The sequence below is a fragment of the Hyalella azteca genome, unplaced genomic scaffold, assembly GCF_000764305.2.
Source record: "Hyalella azteca isolate HAZT.00-mixed unplaced genomic scaffold, Hazt_2.0.2 contig8891, whole genome shotgun sequence".
In the NCBI taxonomy this organism is placed as follows: domain Eukaryota; kingdom Metazoa; phylum Arthropoda; class Malacostraca; order Amphipoda; family Hyalellidae; genus Hyalella; species Hyalella azteca.
In genome coordinates, this window is record NW_025938974.1 from 1 (window position 1) to 11,991 (window position 11,991).

Here is an 11,991-nt window from a genome sequence, read left to right on the forward strand (position 1 = left end):
GTGACAATTTTTTAGATTTTGCCTTCGTTTGCGAGTTTATTGTTACTTTTACCTCATTCGTGATTTAAACAAGAATACGTGCTTAAATTCGCAGTGAGCACAAAATGTCTTCTAAAATACTGAACAGATTTGAACGAAACTTCGTATATGAATACCTAACCTCCCAACTGTAATGTTTAGATCGTGACAATTTTTTTGATTTTGCAATGTTTAGTTAAATAACAATCTACAGTTTCCTCAACTGCCACTCGATCACGTGATGCGAGATCGGAGCCGGGAGTGGGATCGTGATTGTCAAGAAAGTACTTGCCAACTCATTCGCTTGGTCGTCGTACCTTGTTTAACCTAAGAGGAGAGAAACTGAGGTGAGCAAATAATAAGAATTAGATTGATTCAGCTTATAATCCTCATTGTATAGTGAGGTTTTTCCTATTGCTGTCATATTACTCATATATATGTTTGCCATTGTCTAGTATCAAAGAAGATCTGAAACTAAGATTATTCTTGAAACTTCATGAGAATGATGAAATGATAACCAAGTAGTAGAAGGTAATCCCATGGTAAATGGTTGAACTAATACATGTACTAATTCAACCATGGGTAATTCTATCCAGTGTTGCCAGACGGTCCGTTAGCTATAAAGACAAATTCCGCGATTTAGTTTTTTTCAATTGCGTTGGCCGGCTAAAATTTATGATAAGGGTACTTTCTAATTAGATTTTAAAAACTGCACAAAAAAAGAGATGGAATTTCTACACTGGAACCTACACGGAATACCTACACAGGAAAAGCCCTTCATAGGGCTTTTTTATTCTCCCACTTGGCCGTTTCTAGCAATCCTAGGCCATCTGTCAACTCTGATCCCATCCAGGGTCTGCCATTAAAGTTTAGCGAGTAGGCTGATTAGCATCACAGCCATCTGTGTGGTGAGTAAAATCACTAAAATCCAAGCTGTGAAAACTATTCCATTTTAATTGACAGTAAAAATGGTTAGGTATGTTTCTATCTGATTAGCATTAGTATGAAGTGAATGTGTTATGTCAGAACTAATGTCACTTTATGTCGTCACTGAACACCAAGTTGGGCAGCATGCCATCCTCAATAAGATCCAGAATGTGCTGGCATCTTTCAAGCCTCATTCGTGCATGATGGTCTGTTAGTTCATGCCTTGTTTGCATCTTGTAAGTAAATGTAAGGGGATGTTTTGAGGTTATCTTTGAGGACTCTATGCATTGATGCCCGACTGACTCCTGCTTCTAAGTTCTGCAGCAAATTTTGCAGCTGAGTGACTAGGGTTTCTCCTCAAATTCCCTTGTGTTTTTGACCAATCGTTTTGTTCGGACACTTTGTTTCCTTCCTTGACCAGGTCGATTGCACATTTCATTAGTTTTCTTGGATTTTTTACCACCTTCCACACAGTTTCATGACGAATTTGGAGCTTTTTTTGCAATGACTGAATTACTCTCGCCCTTTTCATGAGTCGTTACAATTGCATTTCTATCTTGTGCCAAAGGTAATAATAAATTTAGACATCTTAGACTCCTGCTGCCCTGCAACATAAAATAGATGAATTAATAGATGATTTAAAGCTTCATTATACCTAAAAGAAAAGTCTCCTGGACACCAATTTATTTTTATATACCGGTAGCAAGCATCCGTTGCCATAAATATGGCAGACCTGTATATACCTAGTTTTATTTAAATTCAATACAATTCTTGGTTTGATAACTAGAACATTAGTCTTGTATTTTGTAATGAAGTTCCATGTTCAGTTAATATGCAGTTCTAAAATATCAGCTTTACATTGCTGGAGCATTAATTAGAGAACTCCTGTTTCAACACCTTTGATTTATTCTGCATATTGTACAGCAGCTGATTTACCAAGTTTTTAATGTAGGTATAGGTAGAAACATGTTTGGAATGGTGTTTTCATATCTAACTTGTTTCTCTGTGTCCAGCTTCTGCTTCATTGATTCAAGTTCTAGCATTTGATACTGAAATTAATTTTCCTAATTAATCACTCCTGCATTTAACTCAATGTTTTGGTTTCAATTGTTTGTTATAAATCATGTCGACTCATTGATGATTTCATATTACTATATAAGGACAAATATTTTTAACTATTACCGTAAAATGGGGTAACTTAGACCGGCGGGGTAACTTCTGTCTCTTATACACATCTAGATGTGTATAAGAGACAGGNCAAATTGATGGATTTTGATGTTTAATTTTTTGTGTCCAATTACAAAATATTTTAGTCCATAAAATTTCCATAGTCTCTGATTTCAACTAAGATGTTATCTGAAATTTCTTATAAGGAAACATTTTGATCAAGCAAGTGATTTGTTGCATTCACTTCTGTTTACATACGAGTTTACCAAAATTTCTCCAAAACGTCATATTGAGTGAGTAATAACTATTTTTGAACAATAATTATGATATAAGGAAAAGTAGATATGATCCTCAGGTAATAAATAAATGATGGTAATAAGGTTTTATTCGATCTCTTATCAGTCTTATTTTCTTCCAGGATTGTGCTCATCTCAACTGAGTCATGGATGAGTCATGGGAGTGCCTGTCCCCTCTTCTACATCCCGCCGTAGCCGCCGGCGTCAAGGAGTTTAATTTTCCCAAGATGACGGCCGTACAGGCTGCTTGTGTCCCTAATATGTTGTCCCACTATGAGGTGGTTGCCGAGGCTGTCACAGGTAGTGGTAAAACTCTAGCGTTTTTGGTACCAACTCTTCAAATTATACTTCAAAGAGAATACCCCATCAAAAAGTACGAGGTTTATGCTATGATTTTGTCACCATCGCGAGAGTTGGCCTCGCAGATCCACGGTGTTCTTCAGGTTTTGCTGAAACACTGCAAAGAAGTGTCGTCGTTGTTACTCGTAGGTGGAGGAGCTGTGTCTGAAGACGTTGCAAAGTTTGAAAGTAATGGCGGTCACATCATCGTCGGCACGCCTGGAAGAATTGAGGATATCTTCAACAGATGTGAATCTGGTAGCACGAGCTTGAAACTTGCTTGCAGGGCGTTGGAAATCTTAATATTAGACGAAGCTGATAAACTCTTAGAAGTTGGCTTTACCGAAACAATCAGCACAATTCTTGCATGCCTTCCCAAGCAGAGAAGAACCGGGCTTTTTTCTGCCACTCAAACTTCAGACAAGGTTAAACTGATTAGGGCTGGCCTTAGAAAGCCCCGTCGGATTAGGGTGATGCAATCTCCACAGCAATGATCCAGACCTAAATGAAGACTATAACATGTGTATGAAGTACAAGAAAAGGAAAGTTTCTGATGAAGAAATTGAAAAGTTCTTTGGCTGTGGCTCAGACGGTGGGAAAAATGCTTAGTTCACTACGGCTGCTCAAGCACTCGTTTTCCTCTTGCAATGCTTCATCTGTGTATGCATCAGGCAATGAACTCTGGGAAAATCAAATTCCGCACAATTTGTTGTGAGATTTATTCTTATTTGCTCCTCAAATATCAGCAGTCTTGTTAAATTCCCTTTTTTGGTTCACTGTTTTCTATAGTAGCCAACCAACCCTTGTTTGTCCTTTCACTTTTGATTCAGAAGCAATCTTAGACTCATCACTGTGTATTAATTTCCAAACAATTCAGAATTTGTTCTTTCTAGTATCATTCTTCAAATTAGCAAATAAGACTTTCCTTATGGGAAAGTAAAAGATTTATCCTCCCTCAGTATTAACATTAGATTCCAAATAGTTCCGCCGATCATTCTTCAAGTCGCTCATATTTCCATGTTTAACGTACGGATTCAATTTCCGTTTCTCTTGTCAGGTTCTCAATTTAGAAAACTAATAAACTTTGGTGGTGGTAAAAACCAGATGATTCAATCCTGATCATCAATCTTAATGATAGGCCAGTCTGATAGATGTTTGACTGGAAATCGGAACATTCTCCATAAAAAAAGATGGTTAGTATGGAAAGGTGATGTAACCTAATGTTGCTGAGATAGCGAATGACAGAAAGTATATAAGATGAAAATAATTTACTTTATTCTATCCTTCGAATAGCTTGGCAGAATATTCTGTACGCATCCGCTTTTAATTAAAGCGTAAGTTGGCGAAACTGTGACTGCTCTGATGGAAAGTTCAGATTTGATAGTATCCTAAGGCCTAATGTCTTGGTATCATTCGTGTGTTATCGCAAAACTATACCAAATATCATATGGAACCTCCGAAGAATGTTTCTCTATTTTCTCTTCTTGAATATTGCTGCCAGCTCTGGACCCCGTTCACACTCGGCGCAGTGCGGCAACTGGAAGGGGTCCAGCAAACCTTCACATCCAGGATCAGAGGGATTGAGAAGTTGAACTATTGGGAGAGGTTCTAGTGCTTGGGCCTGTACTTACTGCAGAGGAAACGGGAGAGGTATGTCATTCTGTGCACACGGAGAATGATAACCGAAATGGCACCAAATTTCTAAAGAAAGACCTTCAGTATTGAAACATACCATAACGAGAGAAGGGGGGAGGCTGTGCTGGATCCCCCCTCTGCGTAACACATCTGCGGCTAGATTTCAAACTCTGCGGGAAGGATCCCTTTCCGTGGCAGGTCCGAGGCTGTTTAACGTCCTACCAAAAGATCTATTAGAATTAGAGGGAGCGTTCACCCTGGAGACCTTCGAGAAATAACTAGGCGTGTTCCTGGGCGCAATCCCTGATCGACCGCCCCTGCACCACCACCAGCGGCGAGAAGCATGCAACAGCTCGTGGATCAACTGGCCTAAATGGATGCGCGATCGTCAAAGGCGGCGATCCATCGTGGCCTGGCTGGGACTGCTACATCCGAAACATATACTATTGACTGTTTGCTCTGTAGACAAGGTTGAGCAGGCAAAGCAGGTACTCCACTTCGGCGTGTCTTCTTTATACGGCCGAGTATGCAAATTTTGACGCCCATCACAGCCTATCATCCGTTCGAAACTTTTTTAGTTCTCATCATGTTAAGATCATTGCAATTCGAGTAAACTGAGATATTAAGAGTGTTGGTTTTGTGGAATAAAAACAATTAGAATGTATTTATCTATTTTTGCTTATATATCCGGAAATATCTTCCCACGCACGTAAAACATGGCAAAAGGGCGATACAGTGAAAGTCTTTGACTTTATCTTTCTACGTGGTTGCGATGTGGGAGAACTTGCGTATTTTATTACATTTGTAAAATAAGTTTCTCAAGTTTTAAAGAAGAATGGGACCTGCAAGAGATTATAATGTTTACCGATGGTAATCAATATACGTATACGATTAACCCAATTTCAGAAGAGAAAACGCTACTTCAATTTTTTTATTCGGGGGGGCAAAGGTGGAGTTCATCCCATGGATTTAGTGACAAAGACTGGAAGGAGATTACGATCTAAAAAGATCTTAGATCCAAATTAATAAATATGGTTAATCAGAATGATTGCAACGGGCATTTATACTTGACTGCTAGCTGGGTAATTTCTCATAAAGATGTGGGACCATGCTATTTAAAACTCGCTCACGTACACACAGCGGCCAATTTTTCGTCTGTGACTGGTGGGTTTAGCTTGAAAATCTGTCAGTGATTTGCTGACAAGGTAACGCATTCCTAACTTTTTTTTAATACGGCAACAGGGCGCTACTACCGTTACGGTTACCTTAGCTAATTAGGCTTAGCGTTCAGCCAGGACTTAATTAAGAAAGAACCACTTAGTCTATGCACTTCAATGTTAGACATTCTCAAACCTTAAGCTTGCATATTATTATCTACGTTTGTGAATTAAAGTGCTGAAAAGTTAGATCGTTAGGGAAACCTATTGCCCCTTAGTATTCAAATGCATGCATTTCATCACACCAAAAGCGATTTTAGTTATAGGCTGAAAAATTTCTTTGTACCGATATAGAAAATTGAAAAAATATTTAGTGACAAACTAAATTGTTGTACTGCAGAGAGGTACCTAATTGAGACATGATCACACGTGACACGTCATTGCAGTCGGTTGCAATGTTAACATATAAGGCATTATTGGCGCCATTTATTATTAGGAACCTGCTACCGTATTTTAATTACGTAATTACATGCCAAGATGCAAATTTATTTCATGGTCATTTTTCTCCAAGCTATCATTTGTATTGGGAAATTTTTAATTAATGAAGAATGAATTTTTTAACCCATGTTTTCATTGTATTAAACGCCGTTTAGATTGTATTAAACGCCTTGGCAGGGAATAATAGAGTAAATTATTACCATATTATAGATAAGGTGCCTATCACCAACAACCTGTGAACCTGACTGTGTGACAACGAACCAAACCTGCGACTGCCACCAGACTGTTCGACCCATGATGTACTTTGGTAGACACCCGCATGCCTGGCCCGGCCTGAGGTGGGTGGTACTGGTACCCCAGCGCACCCCTCCCATGCACACCAGCAGCTCGTACCTTGGAGAGACGACGAGTTCTAACATTCTTGATGCGAATGGTGTTGAATGGTTGTGCTTCCAAGGTTAAACATGGCTGTTCCGGTGAAATTAACATCCTCAGGCCTCATTAGTATCACTCTTGAGTTGTCATCCTCTGCTGCATTTCCACTTTCCTGTGTGTTAGTTGGTTCTTTCTGATTAACAGATACTTCAACAGAGTCCACTGATCTGCCGTTGACATATGGGCGCATTCGCAAACCAAAACCATCAGGCACGTTTTCCTCACCAGACTGCATGGGGCCTTTACGCTTCTTTCCAGCAGTGTCCTGCGATGTGTTTCCATTCGATGCTTGAGTTGAATCATTATTTGCAAGTTCCACTTCACAGAAATGCTGAACTGGGAATCGGTGAGCATGCGTTCTTCCGGATGCTCTTGAGGTCGGCGGACTCAGAATTTCCAGCCAAATGACTTGACTGGGATAATTATCACACACTGAAAACGTAATGAAGCCAATGAAGCACGACTTATATTGACCAGTATAGATGCGCTCAGACGCACACGAAAAACAATACTTAATTAGACTTACGTACCCCAGACGATGCAGCATCATGCTGCTTCGTCCACGCCAGCTTCCTGAGACTTTTTTACTCATGAACAACAATACTTGATATGTGGATTAATTATTATTGATTGTAAAAAATTAATTTTTGTTAGTTCCTGAACTACCTCTAATTGCTATATTCTATTTTATATTTAATATTGGAAATAACTAGCAACTATTCACTACAAACATACCATGATAACCATGATATCCGGAATGAGGATTTCCCTCTATTTCTAGTTTCTGGGCGCTGTATTATAATATCACTAAATAATTGATCAATCTATTCAATAAATCGAATTTGAATGAAAATCACACCTTCCTACCCCACTTAGCTGGGACGAGTCTTCAGAGAAGTTCTATATCTAATTTCATGGCTCCCTCTCCACGGCAAACTTGCTTGGTATAGGTCAGTCTGTCCTCAATCTGGTATGAACAATACGAACCATGCCAGAAATCTGGTATAATACCAGAATCATACCATTCGTACTACCCGGTGGTTTTTTGAAGTTTAATAGCTAATGAACGCCAACTCGCAGGTTAGTTTAAGCCAGCAAAGTTCTTTTTTACAGCTGCCTTGCATGTGTTTGGCCAATACACATAGATAATTTTGTTCATATAAGTGCATCAGCCTAAACACATTCAGGTCTTAAGCTCAGCTTGGCAGAAGCTTAAAGTAATAGCGAAAACTTACCTTCATGTATACGCACACCTTGTCTAGTAAATTCTTCTAGTCTAGCTATCGGTGGGAGTATCGGTTGGTTTGAGTATTGAAGAGAAATGTAACATTTATTATATAAAATGAACATGAGAAAAATCAGACCATGGCGGTTGCGCCAGAAAGTCAGTGGATCTTGATTTTATGCAAACGATCTTGATTTAGTGGATCTTGATTTATGTATAAATTCAATGTGTAGTCGGCAGTGTTTCCCGCATTCTAAGCTCACCCTGAATAAAATTGAACGTTTAAATCGGATTAATTTCTAAACCAAAAATTTAAGTAAAAATGAAAATGATCGAGCTGAATGTCAAACAAATTTATTCACCAAATAAATATGCCTCATGTTTGCGCTGGAACTTACGTTTTTTTCTGCAAATAAAATTATGGTTCGAAAAATTATGTTCATTTCATGATTGAAAATTTTCTGTTCTTTGCTTAGGCAAGTATTAATACTTAGGTAAAAAAAATTCATGCGTTTTTAATGGTAAATAAGCTTCGAAAATTCATTATTTCTTACACGATATTTCGAATAAAGGCCTTAACTATATTTGCAATTAGTGTTCGTTTTCCAATAGGGTACGAGTATTGCAGTCATCCTGCTGACGCACTCCGGGATACGTGCGATAATGAGCGCTGATAACAAAGATAAATTACGTCGTTCCGGAAAGTCTGCATGACAGACGTCACCGTGGCAGTCTTAGTAAGTAAACAGATCCCTCGCTGAAAACATTGCTCACTACGCTTTGATTAACAGGACTTGTTAGCGTTGTTACGTGGATCTCTTAATATCTGTGCTGTACAACGTTTAGCAGTGTCTCAGCTATGGGGGTGAAGTCGTTTACAATTGAACTTCGTCCAGAATTGCCGATATATTTCGCTGGCCAAACCATCAGAGGCGTGGTTACACTCGTCGCCGACTCGCCTGTCTCCTGCACAGGTGACTGAAATAATTTACTATTATGAACTCGAGTCCCAAAAATTTAATAATGGCGACAATTTTCTTTTCAAAACAGATGCAAAATAAATAAACTCGGTGGCATTCTCTTGCTTGTCTCATAAATTTTGGAGATTCATATAATTACTCTGATTTCATCTTTGTGCTTTTGTCTCTGGAAATAGTGTAGTTCTTCTTCATCTCGCGTGACTATTTAAGTCCTCATTATTCAAAAGAACCCAGATATTCAGCGACGTTTAAAATTCAACAGTGGACTGATTAGCTTCAGAGAAATTAACAGTTGAGGCTTGAAAATACTCACATACCCATGCACATTTATTATGGCTGCCGTCTCTAATTCAGGCTAGTGAGCTTAGATCGGATCAAAATTCATTGACACACAGTTTTATTGATGTTTATCATTATTGACATTCATCATTATTAATATTCATCATTATTAATATTCATCATTATTAATATTCATCATTATTAACATTCATCATTATTAATATTCATCATTATTAACATTCATCATTATTAACGTTCATCATTATTAATATTCATCATTATTAACATTCATCATTATTAACCTTCATCATTATTAATATTCATTATTAACATTCATCATTATTAATATTCATCATTATTATTATTCATCTTTATCTTAAGACTTAATATTCAAGCAACTGAGTGAAGAAATTTAGGCGGTATTCACAGTCGAAAGTTCTCTGTAAAACTATTGATGCAAATTTTCTTCAGTTGCTCACATTTTCTCGTTAAGAATGCAGTGTCTATAATAACTTGCAGATTAATATAAATTTAAATTTTCCCAATTGATATCTTCATCTTCAGTGTCTGTAGTTTCTCCCCGTGCTTCATTATCTTAATGCTTGAACAAACTTCGAATCTTACATTATCACTCATTCATTGTTGCATGCCCTCATGTTGTATGCACTCATGTTGTATGCACTCATGTTGTATGCACTCATGTTGTATGCACTCATGTTGTATGCACTCATGTTGTATGCACTCATGTNGTAGTAAATTAGTCTTTTCCCTATAATAGAATAACTGTAGAGTGGTGTAGCACCTGTCTCTTATACACATCTAGATGTGTATAAGAGACAGGCATTTTTTTCTATAAAGCGAAAATGCGCTAAAAAGAGATCGTGTCGTGACCTGGGAACGGGTGGCACACAATCTTTTCATTGTGCTTCCATTAATCATAACGGAATTGAAGATCCCACTCAATCAGCACAGTTAAAGTCCTCATACGATTCAACTTTGGCATCAGGTGACTAGGATTTTAGGTGAATAAAATGACTTTACTGGCCACGTGTGTATGAAACTCTAGCGAACCTGCATGACCACACTGCATCGAAAATAAAAATCTAGAACATGTCGCCGAGAGTATCACTTTTGATTTCATCAACCTGACATGCATTTATATGCACGCGACTTCATGTACAGTTTCCGCATTAAAGTATCATCTACTAGCTGGACATAGGGGTACAGGACTGTACCGCGTACAGTTAAATAAATTATATACGACTCCACATTAGCATGCGCCATCTCACGCGCCAGAGAGAGGAAGCACATGATCTTTGGTCAGGGCAGAAATTTCAGGACAAGTGCCTGGGACTTTTCTAAAACAAAACAAAAATCAGGGAACATAAGAAGATCTTATGTTCACTGGGCACAGCGTCGTAATGAAATGAACGACAAGCGTCAGGGAAGAAATGAACGACGTCGATGCCTGTGAACAGATCCATCATTAAATTTAATTTATGCATTGACGGTTCACTGGTAAATGTTTTACGTCATTGATGCGCGTTCAGTATTTGTTTCATATCACACCAAAAACGGACCATAAATTTACGGCAGCACGATTACTGTAGTTATATCTGAACGCAAGATAGACATTTTTCCGGTGAAACGAGATCACCGCGAAATTCCACTCTCGATCGCCAAGATCGCCGATACCGTTTCAACGCACGTGAACCGCACTCAATTTTTAATGGCTTTCAACAATGGGTATTATTAAACGCCATTGGGAATTATTTTTAATTAAATATTATCAACATCGGCGTTACTCAATTGAACTTATGAAATGCGAATTGTATCTGAATAGTTGCTCTGTCATCAACATTAAATAAATGACTCTGTGTGAGACGAATTAAATTATTATTCCATCATTTGAGTGTGCTAACTGAGGTCATCAATGTACAATGCAGGATCAGAAGACAATATAATTGAAAAAAAATCTTGACTTCGACAGCTTCAGGTACTTTTATGTAAAATTAGAGTACAAAAGGCACCGGTCATTGTTTATTAGTCTTTTATTAAACTCGGTTCTATCGGTTCTAAACGCTGAACAAGAATATTTTACTCCGCATCAGCTGCGCAACAAGCAAGTTCGGAAGCCTGGCCTGCGACGATCGAGACCGGAACCCACGAGTTTGGCTTCGAATTCATCCTGCCTGTTGAAACGCCCTCATCTTTCGAGAGCCCCCACGGCTACGTCAGGTACAAAGTCAAAGCCGTCGCCAAATTGTCTAAGGCATTTGACAAGAAAGCTGAAACGTATTTCTCCTTCTGCCAGCCTTATGACCTTAACCGGGACAGTGCTGCCAAGGTAACCCATTATTAGGAGTACACAATATTCTTAATATAACATTAATTAAGGATATATTATACCCATATCCTGAGTTTTTGTTGGTCTGAACTTCAAGTCCTTCAGTAACCTAGTGTCACTTGGTTCATTATCCTGTGACCAAAAGTCACTGATATGAGGTGAAATTTGGACAGACTTGTCCTGATTTCCAAAATGTTGACGTAATTCAGATGAATATATATCGCGGAATAGAAAGTAGGGTCAATAATGCCAGCATGTTGCTATAGGAATATTTAGAGGTGCGCGAGGAGCTGAGTTGGGGCATAAGGCCCCTGAAGCACGGGCCTGTCACGCTGGATCTGCAGAGCGCCAGCAAAGCGAGCGTCTGTGGGGCGCTGCTGCAGATCCAGGCCAGCGTCCGCAACGCCGGCCACTCCGACGTCACCGTTAAGGTGGCGATGAAGCAGGTGAGAGGGAATAAAGATCGGCAGCGCGAGGAAGTTTGTAAGTGAAGAGTAGAAATATAGGCAATAATAGAGGCAAGTAATTATAATGCTGCAGTTTATTGATGGAAGAAAATTTTACGAATGTAATAGAATGGCATTATTCAAAAAATATAACTCAGAACTCACTGCAGTGAGTGACAGAGAGCGCATTTTCTCGTTGACGAAAACGTGAAGTCACGGAGGGACAGACAGACGGACGGACA

General features: G+C 38.8%; 1 protein-coding gene across 2 annotated transcripts; it reads left to right on the forward strand.

The window, feature by feature from the left end:
* Positions 1-249: 249 nt before the first annotated feature.
* Positions 250-4,007, forward strand: LOC108676171 (ATP-dependent RNA helicase DDX55-like). Of its 2 annotated transcripts, none has more exons than XM_047881821.1 (2): positions 250-365; positions 2,531-4,007. In XM_047881821.1, exon 2 carries the CDS (start codon positions 2,555-2,557, stop codon positions 3,239-3,241), a length of 687 nt encoding a protein of 228 aa, XP_047737777.1. In that variant the 5' UTR covers positions 250-365; positions 2,531-2,554; the 3' UTR covers positions 3,242-4,007. The 2 variants fall into 2 exon arrangements, with proteins under 2 accessions (XP_047737777.1, XP_047737778.1); XM_047881822.1 differs by lacking the exon at positions 250-365 and adding an exon at positions 687-926.
* The last annotated feature ends 7,984 nt before the right edge of the window (positions 4,008-11,991 follow it).